Genomic DNA, 14,937 nt, shown 5'->3' with positions numbered 1-14,937 from the left:
GCCGATGGTTGCAAAGTTTTTTTTTCCTGCAGCGCAACAAGCTGTTTCCTCTCCTCCCCCACTCTGTCTCTCTCTCTGAGAGAGGGGAGGGGCTACGAGAGAGCGAGAGTGAGACGGCAGGCGCAGCGTGTGCAGATGCTGCAGGGGAAAGGACGCTTGAGGAATCCACCAGGAGTCTGTACGACATCTATTGTGATTTGTGATATTGGGCTTTATAAATAAAATTGATTGATTGAGATAAATGGTAAGCGTCATTGCAAGTGCAATAAAACGTTCACAAGTTAAAAAGCCAAAAAACATAACCTCCTTGTCGGAGGTAATAAGTACCACTTGTTCAACGAGCATAAATGTGCATCATGTTTCAGCATAAACAGCAACATTTCCCTGTGCATGTTTTTTATGGCCAGTAAAAACTTTAGCTACTGGCTGAGACAAAGCAGCCACCGCTGCAATGACTCAACTTGCACATACGCGAGATGGAGATATCCAGTGCAAAAGCACTGCCATCTGGCACTCAGGAAGAATAAAATAGAACTGCAGTCAACCAGCCCATTGGAAACCCTAGGATTTTAAATTGCAATTCATGATCGAGAAGCCAATCAGCAGCTTACACCCCCAGACGGAACCCACAACTCCAGCCAATCAGGGTGATCCACCTGTAGTTAATATCATTCGATTGTTTTTATACTGCAAATAAAGTATTCATGTTAAAATTACGGTTCCACTTGAGTCCGTCGTGTGATCGGAAAAAAGGCCTCTCCAAACCAAGCTCCCAGGCTGAATTTCAAACCCAGCCTGCCCCTGCCTACAAGGTGGAAAACTGAGCGCCTCGGATCAACTCGCCATTCCGCCTCTGTGTGTATAAATGCTTGCAGCTGGCCGGCAAAACGGCCCAACATTGATGGAAAATCTGGCAGTGTAAAAGGGGCTATAGAAAGGACTCAGAAAAATACGGCCAGAGCCACTACAGGATCAGACAGACATGAGAAGTTATTTAGTGAAAATATCTTTATTACTTATATCTTTATTATTATCGGTACATGGTAGTTAAATTCCTTTATACGTGTATTTATACTACGAATCAGTTAATTTTTTCTTTGTTTTTATTGCTCTCTCTCTCAGATGACTCTGCTGAGGCACCAGCAGGAAGCTCATCTGCCAAAGCACCACTTCCTGCTCCTCGCCTGAAGAGGGTGCCATCAGAGCAGGAGCAAGACAGCACCAGCAGCAACCCTGCAGGACCCCTGTCTCCACTAGACGGTTGGTGTCTCCTTCTAAACTAGGCAACAGAAACAAGGGATTGATATTTGGTATAAGTAATAATTTGATTAAGAACAAATAACACTGACAATTTTGTTAGATGGACTAGTAGCCACAGTAGTCTGATATTAGTCATATTTTATGTGTTGATACGTCCTGGTGGCCTAGTGTTTAAGATGCACACCAAACAGTACGAACTCAGTGTGTCATTTTGTCAGGTGTCCTTAGTTGCATCTCTACTGTCACTGTCAAATAAAGGCAGAATGCTTATTAATTATCTAAACTTTAAGTTTAAAAATATGTATAATGAAGAATTAACTTCAATTCAAGGCTTAATACCTCAGCTGGCGGCTTAAAGGCAAGACATCTCTGTCCCCCCATTCTGCAGTTGTACCTTTTATACAGAACAGCCAGGCAGAATAACGCTGTGACATTCCCACAGTCAGGATGTGCTTGCTGTAAAGGGTAAATATAATCATAGAAGGCTGAAAATCACAGGACATGTCTGTTCTGATTATACAAGTCAGCAGTGTAAAGCTCAAGCATGTGGGGGCCTCCTTTCATATTTAATAGAGGTGAGAACCATATCTAAGTACAGCTGTCAAGATGCCCTCCGCCACAGGCCTTTGCCACCTTGGTCTCAAAAAAACCCAGGGAAACCCTGACAGCTGGAACAGGTGTGGAAGGTGAAAGTTGACATGGTCCCCGTGGTAGAAGGATCACTCAGGGCAGTGACCCCCAGACTGGGAGAGTGGCTACGGCAGATTCTAGGAACAACATCTGAAACCTCAGTCCAGAAGTGAGCAGTCTTAAGAACAGCTAAGATACTGCGCTGAACCCTCAAACTCCCAGGCCTCTGGTAGAGGACCCGAGCTTGAGGATGATACAGATACCACTCTAAGAGGGTGAGAGGGTGAATATTATTTTATTTTATTTTATTTTTTAGCCCCTCGCTCGGAATTGCAACATCTATCACCACTGCCTTCTTCAGTTGTTTGTCCATCAATACAATGTCTGGTTGGTTAGCCATCACTAGTTTGTCAGTCTGGATCTGGAAGTCCCACAGGATCTTAGCTCGGTCATTCTCCTACCCCTTGGAAGGTGTCTTCCACTGTGATCTTGAGACTTTGAGCTCATAGTCTGTGCAGATGTTCCTGTACACTATGCCAGCCACTTGATTATGGCGTTCCATGTACACTCTTCCTGCCTGCATCTTACACCCTGCTTTTTGTGCTGAACTGTCTCAGGAGCATCTTTCTACAGCCTACACCTGGGGTCCTTCTATTGATCTGGTACTAAGAAGCCTGTTCCTGTGCTGCCATGATTAGTGCTTCTGTGCTGTCTTTTAGTCCAGCCTTTTCCAGCCACTGGTAGGATTTCTTGATTGGATTTCTTGGTTGATTTCTTTCTTGTCGGCTGCTTCTTCAACCTGTTGGTGGTACATGCCATGCAGGGGATGGTCCTTCTATGATGGTTCATCCCCCTCTCCTGCATTCTCGGGTTTCTGCTTCCTGAGGTATTAACTTAGCAGCTCATCTTTTGGGGCCATCTTCTTGATGTACAGAGATGTACCAATACCACTTTTTCTTTCCCGATAGCGATTCCGATCCCGAACCTTAGGTATCTGCCAATAGGCTACAGTAGAATGTAGGGCTTGTATTAAAAAATACAAGAATTTCCACCAGATGACTTAAAGTAAGAAAATTAAAAAATAGTGGTGGGGCTTTTACTCACCACAACTGCAGAGGCTCTTCATTTGAAACAGACTACATTATAGACGATCCGTTATTTATTAATCCCTCTGTGTTTTTATATTTTTACTTTATATCCCTCCATTTTCTAAATAAGTTTAAGTTTAAGTTTAGGCTAAGTTTAATAGGCTTTTATTGTGAAACATTTGTAGGAGCTTGGTTGTGGAGGATACAGTAGCTTGTATGTTTACATACAGCACTTCAAATGGAGCTCCTGCCGTCTGCTGGCGCTTTTTACGTTACTACAACAATGTTTCGGCTGGCACATGAACAGACACAAGAATAACCTGATGACGTCGTGAAAGACAACCGGGGATAATTGGTGTGAACCATTGTGTAGTGTGTCATGTCTGTCGGCCAAGTCACTGCATGATTGTATGACTCCACAATCGTGTAATGTGACATAGTGACTTTCAGAATGGGCAGAAAAGTCATGTAGTGTGAACCAGGCATAAATCCTCCTCATTTTCAGTGTGTGATTGCAGCATGTGCATGAGAGGGGGAGGGGCTGCTGCGTGCTCAGAGAGGCAAGCGACAGAGAGAGAGAGGCAAGCGGAAAGGAGCAACAAGCGGAGCTTCAGAGCTGCTTTTCTGAAGTTTACATGTTCTATAAAAAGAGAAAACATTGTATGTCCTGCGATGTGACTATTGCACATGCGCACATCGCTTTCTCCTTCAGCAGCTCTCTCCACCTGGGAAAGACAACCCCAATGCTGACCCTTGTTTTTTTTAATTCGCCGGTCACGCTGCCTTTTTGATTCCCTTTTGCACTTTCTTGGCGACGAGGATTCCGTCTCCCGTGATGCTGCATAATACATGATCCTGCATTATGCTCAAAGAGTGGGACTTTGTTATGCGGCAGTAGTGCCGCTGGCCACTAACAGCTGTTAGCGGCGCAGTAATGCGAGGAGAGGGATGAGGTGTGTGAGGTTGAGCCACTTGTCAGTTGTCAAAGGACAAGACGTGATTGGTTTGTTTACAAAATTACAATTTACAATCCGCCCCAACAGTCCTACCTTGTAAACACAGCCAGCATGGTGAGGAGGGGGTTTGTCCACTCACGTCGCGTGTGTCTGTGTAGGAGCCTGAATGAATACTCCATGTAGTATCGGATGACATGGTTTTATCAGTGTTATCATAGCTTTTTGGTACACAGTGACTACTGTTGTTGCAATACGTGTTTGAAACAGTGAGGCGCTAGAGTGCACCATCTGTTTGAATACAATATATGATTTCAACGTTAGATGGGAGAAATTCCTACACACTGGCTACGGTTACATGATGGCTTCTCATTCAGAATGAAATGAATCTGAATGAAATCATTCGGAATTAAAGTCTTTCCAGGTAGTTTACATGGGAAATATTAATTCCGAATGAGGGTTTACATGGGAGATCAGTTCAATCGCCTTTATTTAGGTCTGTGCAAGGTTTGGGGCAGGGAAGGTTTCAGATTGGATAGGGGGCGGGGCGGATGTTACGTGTTTACGTTTACCGGAAGAAAACACTGTAGTCCTCGCTCCGGATAACAAGATGCTTGACGATGCCGTTCTTAGTGCCTTTTTCGGGCGTGTTTTGTTTATATTCTTAAAGCAGCAGTACACCAACAACCTTGTTCTGCTAATACTTCATCTGTTGAGCAGGAGAAGGGAGGCAGAAGACCGTGCTGTGGCGAATGGAAACCGGTGACTGCAACGAGTCCGACTGCTCTAGCTCAGCCCGTTGCTATGCAGCCCGTTGCTATGCGCGCTATATACGTCATCGCACGAGAAGGGCAAGGAAACGAGCATGCGCAGAAAGACCGGAATGAACTTAAAGAGGAATGAGTGTATACATGCACACAAAATTCTTTCATTCGGAATGACAAACGGAATAAACCACCCCCTTTAATCGGATTTAATTTTCAATCGGAATGGCCATTTACATGACCACTTTTAATCGGAATGGCCATTCATTCCGATTAAAAGTGGAATTAAACTGTCCATGTAAACGTACTGATTGTGGCTTTAAACAATACTTATCAGCAACCAGAAATGTTTTTTCGTTTGTGAATATTTTTATCTTAATGCTAGGGTTGCAAGAAACTACCTTTTCACCATAATTTGTAAGTTATTAACTTTTTTGGACTATTTTTTTTTTTCGCTCAGCACCACCTCAGTCTCTACTGTTCCCTGATCATAATGAGAACACAACCTCTCCTCTCTGGGCAGCCAGCTCTGTTTGTGGCCGGCCAACTTCTACTGCCAGGTTGTTCTCACTCAGTCTGTACCTAGTCAATGTTTTCCTCATATTCCTATGACACTGTGCTCAGGTAGGTTGCCACAGAGTACTGTCTGTTGAGGGCTTTATACGTTTCCATTTTGCTCTGGGATTTTATTAGTTCTGTCCAATATTCTCTGTTTTTTTCTTTTTCTTTTGTCATAATTTGGTTGGGTCTAATTTTCGGGGGGCATGTGTCCTGAAGCTGAGGTTGTTGTGATGTAGTGACCTGAGTGGTTGAAGGTTCGGTCAGACTCTGGACAAGCAGGCAGAGGGGACTCCTTTGTGGGTTCAGCTCCTGGCAGCATAGGGCTTTATAGGAAGATGAGAGTGGGTCACTTGTTTTAATGTGGTTCCAGAAATTTAGGGCTCGTTTTTTAATATTTAACAGTAGAGGATATTGGTCTAATTCAGCTCTGCATGCAGAGTTTGGAGTTCTTCTCTGCACCTGGAGGAAACTTCTGCAGAACTCTGCATGCAGGATTTCAATTGGATGTTTGTCCCATTTTGTCCAATCTTTGTTATGAGTTGGCTGAGGGGGTTCAGGCCTATGCAGTAGCGGGGACAGTGCATCACTTTGATATATGTCACGTGATGGTAACTTGTGCAGTTGGTTTTTAGTTGGCTTCTAGAGTCGTTTTCCACAGCCCCATTGAGTGCTTGATGAAGGCTCTTCATGTCCTGTTGATGTTGTACATTTCCAAGCATTCTAGTATCCATGTGTGTGGCATTGAGTCATGGGCTTTCTTGTAGTCAATCCGGGCGGTGCACAGGTTGGTCTGCCTGGTATTGCAGTCTGGGGTGACTGATCTAACAACCAGTAGCTGGTGCTTGGCTTCCCTGGTATTACTTCCGATTCCTTTCTGGGCCTTGCTCATGTATTGGGCCATGTATTCATCTGTGATGCCTGACAGGAGCTTCCATGTTCTAAAGAGGAAGGTTATTGACTGGTAGTTGGTTGGGACTGCGTCCTTCTGGGGATCCTTCATGATCAGGACTGTCCATCCCTGGGTCATCCACTCTGAATGGGTCCCATCCATCAGCAGCTGTTTCATTTGTGCTGCCAGGCGTTCAAGGAGTGCAGTTAGTTTCCTTAGCTAGTAGGTGCGGATCATGTCAGGGCCTGGTGCTGTCTAGCTCACATCTGATACTCTTGGATGTCTGTGATTGTAATGATAACTAGCTCTTTTTCTGGGAGATTGCTGTGGTCTGCTCTTAGATCCACTAGCCACTTAGCATCGGTGTTATGTGATGCCTCCTTCTCCCATATGCTCTTCCAGTATTGTTCAGTTTCAGCCCTGGGTTGATCTATTCTTGTGTTGTTACCTTGCCACTGAGAGTACTCTTTTGATGGTTCAATGGAGAACGTCCTATTTATTCTTCTGGCTTCTACTTCTCTTGTGTATCTCTTTAGGTGGGCCTTTCTGTAGCTCTGAGAGTTGACTTACCTCTTTCCATGTTGCCTTGATCTTTGCCTCCACACTGTTGCTGTGGTGTACATCAGTTTACATCTGTATTTATTGATATTCTGATTGTGACTTCCTTATTTAATAACCCAGAATATGATTATGGTGCCTTTTGAACACTGGAAATAATTTATTAGGCCAAATGTTTTAGGAAAAATTGAATTTCTGTAACTCATCAACCCGACACAGGAATCATCAGCCTTATGTGTGACTGAATGGAAATGACGATCTCTGATGTTAAAGTGTTTCTTGCTGAGTCTCTGCATTTAACCGTATGGGTAACAAAAGTTGATGAGGGACATAACAGATTAATAGAGAAAAATCTTTCTAATAAATTAAGGAAGTTTTTTTATTCCTTTTTTCGCTCAGATTTTTAACTCAATGGTGAATTAGAAAACAAATAAGATATAAAACTTGGGAGTGATACACTTGAGTTCACTCTCTTATCTGTCTTCCCTCTGGGATGAAACTCCAGTGATGTTCTGATCTATCAGATCAGTCTGATCAGCTGCAGCGCTGCCCTGTCCAATCAACTCCTCTGAGCTCATTATTGAATTGGGACATCCTTCAAGATGGTGGGTGTCAATCATTTTCTGGGTGAAGTGATTGAGGATAGAGGAGTCCAAGAGGGATATTGCGATGAATCCAGTGTAAAAGGGGCTACTGAAGACCTGAAAATGCTGACCAATCAGAGCAGACTCTTTTTCAGGAGTGGCGCTAAAATTGAATGTCTCAGACTGAGGGTGAATACAGATGTTTCAGCACAGACCATATGAGGAAAATAAAGTGCGTTTTGAACATTAATGCATGTAAACATGTTCTAGTAGAAAACCAAAATACAAGTATGAACCTGAAAATGAGCTGAATAGGTCCCTTTAATTATTGGGCCTGCCATTATTATAGGCCACTGATCTACCTTCTTTTATATGCGACTGTTTGTTGTATGTGAATTCTAAAAATGGTGGTCATGCTCTAACTCTGTAGTATGTTTCTACTCTGTTTTTTGATATGCATTAATTCACCCATTTTAGGCACAAATTATATACTTATCAAGCACCCACAACATTTAAGGGTGGAAAGAGAAATGAAAAAAGCAACGGCAGAGAATTACTGAAGTAATAAACTGTGGAGGAGATATATGACAAACAGACTTGGTTCCGGGGATACATCCCTTTTCTTCATGTTCTCTCTTAATAACGATGAAGGTTGCATGACTCAGCGCTCCATGCGAGCCAGAGCATAGCTGAAAATAAAACATTCAATTTAACTTTATTTTTAATTTAATGAATGCTCTCAAGGCCATATTTGACGCCTCCACACAGCACACACAGGACATCTGAAGCAAAGGTCCTAGTCTGTACTTGACATGTCCAAGTGTCAGTGTGTGATTTTGTAGTTGAACTCTTGAATTGTGTAATTAACTTTCACAGGAACTCAGTGGTTTTGCCTAAAACAGCTTTTCTACTGTGTTATCGAAAAGGCGAGATGTCTTTTGTGATTGTTGTGTAAACAGAAGAAAAAGGTCATTTATACATTTTAACAGTGTTTATTACATGCTTTTTTTGTTTGTGTATTTGTTTAATACACATGCACTCAAACCATGACAAAGTTATTTCAATTATTTCGATCAAGAATGTCCTTTACTGAGGCACTGCAGTTACATAGTAACATCTTCAACAGAAAGATAAAGATTTTCAGTAACTGAACTGACACCATGAATTCTTGCTTAGTATTTAAACCAACTGTGAAAGCAAATAAGAGACATACTACTTTTTTTTCTTTGAAAACTCTGTAGGCTATCTCAAATTATTTGTTCTGGATTTACCCATTTGAAATTGTCCAAAAATTTAAGTCAAACAATTTCAAAAATAAATTCAGGTATAAAAATTCAAATTTCAGAGTCAAATTTGGTTAGTCAAAACATTCAGTCTCGTTTGCCTATCCTGTCCTGGGTAGCTTGGATGTTGTTATTTCAACTTTTTCAACTAGAATTTTTAGATCTTTAAAAAAAAATAGAATTTTAAGTTGAACAAATTATTGTTGTTTTTTTTTTAATCTGAATTTTTGAACGTTGGACAAAAAGGTTCAGCTTTTAATAACACAAATCAGGATTTTCTACATTTTAATTTCAAAGAGGTGAATTCAGAACAAACAAGTTCAAATACAGTTTTAAGCAACATATTTCAATGCTATAAATTGAGTGGTGTTTGAATTTTAATGGGACACATTCAGTGGCTGTTAAAATTCAAATACTGTTGCTCATTTGCTTCCGTACCTACTTAATATTTTTGTATGTATTTAAGTAAAAAGATCATAGAGAAATAGGGATAAACATTAAAACCACACAAAAATAAACATCAAGAGTGTATTTCCACACCATTCTGAATCCATTTTGGCTAAAATAAGTAGATGATGTTATGATATTATTTCACCAGTTTTTATAACTGTAATTCATTTTCTGTGGAGGACAAAAGCTGCCAAAATCAAAAATATTTGACTCAATAAATAAATTAATATGCCATTTAATGTACCAAAAATAATAATACATAGATGAAGGTATTTAGTATATATTAATATGTGACATAAAGTGATATTTTTGTATTAATTTGCTGATTTATTTATTTCCCTTTATTTATTCATTAATTTTTTGCATTATTTATTTTAAATCTATTTATTCATTTTTAAACTTATTCGCTTTTTTAAATTAATGTTTGCATTTCTATTTTCTGTTTATTTTAATTATTGAGTAATTAATTAATCATTTTAATTATTATTACAATCAATATTAATTATGATCAATTCATAATAATTAAATTTCCTCATACCATTATTTCATCTGAAAACTGCTGACAATTTTGGGGAGGAAGCAAGCTGCCAAAATCAAACATATGTGACTCAATAAGTAACTTGATATGCCATTAAATATACCAAAAATAATATTTAAAATGAATGTAGGCATTAAGACCAGCAGCCGCCACTGATCCTCTTTATACATATCTGACGTTGGTGTTAGTTGTATTACCTACTCTTATTCTCAGGTTCACATTAAGGAACAAGCCAGTGACTCAGAGGAGACAAACTGAAATAAGTTTACAGTATCTCACATAAGTGAGTACACCCCTCCCATTTTTGGAAATATTTTTTTATATCTTTTCATGGGACAACACTATAGAAATGACACTTTGATATAACTTAAAGTAGTCAGTGTACAGCTTGTATAGTAGTATAGATTTATCTTCCTCTGAAAATTACTCAAAAGACAGTCATCAACATGTAAACAGCTGGCAACATAAGTGAGTACACCCCACAGTGAACATGTCCAAATTGTGCCTAAAGTGTCAATATTTTGTGTGCCAACTATTATTATCTATCACTGCCTTAACCCTTTTGGGCATGGGTCAGTTGTCTTGGTGCTCTTCACCAAGGTGCCACACATGCTGAAAGAGCACCAAGACAACTGTCCCTTGCCTACAGTCAAGTATAGTGGTGGCAGCATCATGGTTTGGGGCTGCATGAGTGTTGCCGGCTCTAGGGAGCTCGGTTCATTTAGTGAAACATGAATTCCAAGCAGAGCATGATCGCCCCTCTTCAGAAACTGAGCTGCAATGCAGTTTTCCAACATGATAATGAGCCAAAACACACCTAGTAGATGACAACTGCCTTGCTGAGGAAGCTGAAGGTGAAGGTGATGGACTGGCCAAGTATGTATCCAGCCCTAAACTCCCATGTGCACCTGTGGGCCATCCTCAAGCTGAAGGTGGGGTAGCGCAAGGTGTCTTCACATCCATCTGCTCCATGATGTCATCATGGAGGAGTGGGAGAGGATTCCTGAAGCAGCTGTTTACATGTTGATGGCTGTGTTTTGAGTAATTTTCAGAGGAAGGTAAATCTATACTACTATACAAGCTGTACACTGACTACTTTAAGTTATATCAAAGTGTCATTTCTATAGTGTTGTCCCATGACAAGATATAATAAAATACTTGCAAAAATGGGAGGAGTGTACTCACTTATGTGAGATACTGTATGTGTTGAATTAAATATTTCTTAAGAATGTAGACAAATTATTTTTTTGTTTCTTCTTTGCCTGCAGTTGAGCTTCTGGGGGATGGTGATGCATTCGAGCCACCCAGTCCGATGGTTGAAGCGGGCCTCGGTGGCAGACAGTGGTCGTCTCTAAAGAGTTCAGCCAGTCCTCCTACTGCAACGGAGGACAGCCGAGAGCGAGCCAAGTCCCTCCCTGCAAACGGTTCGAGTAATCACAGTCTTGTCCATTTAATAACTCCTGTTTCAGTTTCTGCATGGTTTCCTAAATGTAGCAAGAATTACATCATAGATTGTTTGCTGTGTTTGCTGTATTTGTTTGTTTGTTGTGTTTGCTGCATTTACACCTGCCCAAACAAACCACACCAAGGAGGAAAACACTTTAAGGTTTGAATCAGATGCAAGTGTGAAAAGCCCCAAGGCTCTGTTTTTAATTTTCCTTTGATGGTCCTACTTTAATTTCCAGGTCAGATAAGAAAACATCTTTGATTGTTTTAGTCCCCTTTTTTTCCTTTTTTCGCTTTCTTCATCTGTATCTTGTCTCTCTCTCTGTTCAGTGAATCCTCCATCTGTGGCATGCACAGATCTCAGTCCAGCTGAGGAGGACCTTCCATCTCCAGCCACTCTCAAGTCTGATAACAAATCAGAGGATGAGTCCGATGACGCCCTTCCAGCCTGATGATGTTAACAGTCTCGAAATCCTGCTCCACTGTCGACCAGGAGCTCAATCACATACAGACAGTCAAAGTCAGAGACAGTGGACAATGATTTAATCATATATTTACAATTCCAGGGGAGGCACATATAAAGGGGGCATTTCAGTATTTTGCACGTCCTGCTGTTATCAGAGAAGTTTCCTAACTTCGGATCAGTCCAGGCTGTCAGGCCAAACGGACAAAACAACAGCTCCATTACTGTCTCTGTCAACATCTCTAATAGGACTATAAAGAGCTGAGCAGATGGGTTTTATCTGCTGCAGAGACAATCTGCAGTTGTTTAGCTAACCAGGTCCAGCTATAAAAAGCTCAGTTAGTCCAAAGCACTGAGGAGAAGGAGTCTGACTGTCTGAACAGGTCCAGACTGAAGCAGTTTGGTTTTACTGTATTTCTGTTCTGCAGGTAAACTGTTGGTGGTAAGTCAGCAGATGAGACTCGAAATATGAACAAGTCCCAAAGATTCTTTTGTACCCTGCAGACATTCACTCCTTTTCTTAAAACAGTAAACTGTTAGAAATGTTAGAAAATGCCCAAATTAGGAGCAGCTGGAAGAGAAACAACAAGAAAGTGTCAAAAACCAAAGAATATTTACTCTCTGCTGCTAGAGCCAAAGATTAAATCTTTTTTTTTTTAATATCTTAAAAGCTCAAAGTGACGTTGAGTCTTATTCAACTTTAAACAAATGAGTCAGTTTTTTGTTTTACCAGAACCGTATTTTAATTTTAGTAGAACGTCCATCTTGTTCATGACTGCTAATGATGCTTATGATGCCAACTTGACTGGTGAAAAATTGCTGAAGGTTTTATTTAATACCAAGGACTGTGGCAAATTGGCTGTATGTAGAAAAAAAAATCCTCCTATCCTAAAAAGCCATATCTTGGATGTTATTATATATAATTGCAGGATTTATTTGTAACATTCTTTGTGTCATCTTTGTCGAGTTGCCTCTTAAGCAGCTTTTAAATCCCACCTCAAGGTCATCATCAGTGAATTAAGTTTGCTCAGTTGTCCTAATAATGACCTGATATACAGTAAACATATCTATATAAAACCACCTATTATGTAGCAAACACCAGTCTGCATCTGCTGAAGATGATGATTGCAGAGGTGGCTGAAAGCTCAGGAAAAAGCAAGGAATGCTCAGTTCAGACCAAAGATTCGCAACAAGACGAACTGAAACAGTGATTTGCAATGCACCATTTTGCAACGTTTGAAAAACTTTCCAGTTCACACCAGTGCAACTAGATGAGATGGTGTATTATCTCTATGCAGCGACTCTCTGTACTTTAGTTCTGATTTGCAGCTTTTCAGGCTTAGTTTGTGGTTGAATTTAATTTGTAGCTTCTTAAAATATGAATGAGGACATTGATAGTGAGACACTGGCATTTGTAGTAGTGATGAAACGGCGAAAAACAGAATCAAAACCAGCATCAGATGGACTGTATTTATAATAAATACACCACAATAATATGAATAAACAGCGCCAATGAATCAGTCAGTGAGAATGTGTGTATGTGAGGGGGCATAAGCACATACAGCGAACAGCAGTAGCGACCCACCGTCTGACACCGGCACATGATGAGGACCGAAACCGAGGGCTCAGCAGGGACGGAGCACCTGTCGCAGCAAGCAAACACCTTGTCTGCTGTCATTGTGACTTGACCAGCGGACTTCACTACAAGCTGACTGGCTGTTGAAACAGATGACTTTCTCTAAAACCAGCTGCCGGCGATTTGACCAGCCAGCTTGATTCAAGCTCAGACTGGCCAGCTCACACTGCTAAAACTTTTCTCAGCAATGTTGTAAAGCAGTTTTGTCTCGTCGCAAATCTTTGGTCTGAACTTGGCTTAACTTAAGATTATTTTGTCAAACTACTATTTCCAAAACAAAGAAGCTTAAAAACAAAGTATAGTATCAGTTCTACAGACATTTCACACTGTAAGGAATATTTAACTGAGATTTTTACAGTGAAAATTCAGAGCTGCAGAAAAACAACTCTTCTGGTTGAGTTAATGCTGCGTTCATATCATGTCAGAGTTACCATGATTTGTAAATACAGTTCCTGACGTGTAAATACTGTTCATGTCAACATCCAAGTTCACAAAAAAGTCAGGAGAATTTTCTGAGAGATCCCATATAAGGCTGGGTGATATGGAGAAAATCAAATATGACATTTTTGACTAAATACCTTGATGTAGAGATGATACTGCAGGGTTGACTATTGGTTTTTTAACAAAATATTTACATAATGAGATTTTTGATAAACAATCAGTAATGTGGATATAATATCTCAGTTGGTAAATGTAGCTAGAACATTCCAATGCAATCACACAAAAATATGTTGGCATTGTACGTTTCTGCAAACTACAGATACAGTCAGGTCCATAATTATTTGGACAATGATACAGTTGTCATCATTTTGGCTCTGTACACCACCACAATGGGTTTTAAATGAAACAATGAATACCTGCTTAAAGTGCAGACTCTCAGCTTTCATTTAAGGCTTTTTTCAAAAATGTAGTATGAACCGTGTAGGAATGACAACCATTTCTTCACACAGTCCCCCAACTTTAAGGGCTCATAAGTATTTGGACAAACTAACATAATCATCAATTAAACAGTCAGTTTTAATACTTGGTTGCAAATCCTTTACAGTCAATGACTGCCTGAAGTGTTGGACACATAGACATCACCAGATGCTGGGTTTCTTCCCTGGTGATGCTCTGCCAGCCCTTTACTGCAGCCGTCTGCACTTCCTGCTTGTGTTTTGGGTGTTTTGCCCTCAGTTTTGGCTTCAGCAAGAGAAACGCATGCTCAGTTGGATTCAGGTCAGATGATATGACTTGGCCATTGCAGAACATTCCACTTCTTTGCCTTAAAAATGTCTTTGGTTGCTTTTGCAGTATGCTTCAGGTCAATGTCCATCTGCACTGTGAAGCATCGTCCAATGAGTTTTGAAGCATTTAGTTGAATCTGAGCAGATAATGGTGCCCCAAACACTTCAGCTTTCATCCTGCTGCTCTTCTAAGCAGTCACATCATCAATAAATACAAGAGAACCAGTTCCACTGGCAGCCATACATGGCCATGACATAACAGTACCTCCACCATGCTTCACTGATGAGGTGGTGTGCTTTGGATCATGAGCAGTTCCTTCCCTTCTTCCTTCTCTTGTCTTCCCATCATTCTGGTAGTTGATCTTTGTTTTATCTGTCCATAGTATGCTGTTCCACAACTGTACAGGCTTTTAGATGGTTTTGACAAACTCTAATCTGGCCTTCCATTTTTAAGGCTAACCAATGGTTTGCATCTTGTGATAAACCCTCTGTATTTATTCTAGTGAAGTCTTGTCTTGCTTACAAGAGCAGCAGGATGAAAGCTGAAGTGTTTGGGGCACCATTATCTGCTCAGATTCAACTTAATGCTTCAAAACTCATTGGACGAT

At 40.6% G+C, this 14,937-nt stretch overlaps 1 protein-coding gene across 2 annotated transcripts in view; it reads left to right on the top strand.

Moving 5' to 3' along the window:
• The window catches only part of LOC125904248 (F-actin-uncapping protein LRRC16A), an 83,255-nt gene extending 68,523 nt beyond the window's left edge, over positions 1-14,732 (top strand). For both annotated transcript variants that reach the window (XM_049601531.1, XM_049601533.1), the window contains 3 exons: positions 1,123-1,260; positions 10,827-10,982; positions 11,335-14,732. In XM_049601531.1, coding sequence (XP_049457488.1) covers positions 1,123-1,260; positions 10,827-10,982; positions 11,335-11,456 — 416 coding nt within the window. In that variant the 3' untranslated portion in view covers positions 11,457-14,732. The remainder of the gene's footprint in view (positions 1-1,122; positions 1,261-10,826; positions 10,983-11,334) is intronic.
• The last annotated feature ends 205 nt before the right edge of the window (positions 14,733-14,937 follow it).

This window comes from Epinephelus fuscoguttatus, linkage group LG17, assembly GCF_011397635.1.
Source record: "Epinephelus fuscoguttatus linkage group LG17, E.fuscoguttatus.final_Chr_v1".
Lineage (NCBI taxonomy): Eukaryota > Metazoa > Chordata > Actinopteri > Perciformes > Serranidae > Epinephelus > Epinephelus fuscoguttatus.
This window is presented reverse-complemented; position numbering and strand designations above follow the sequence as displayed.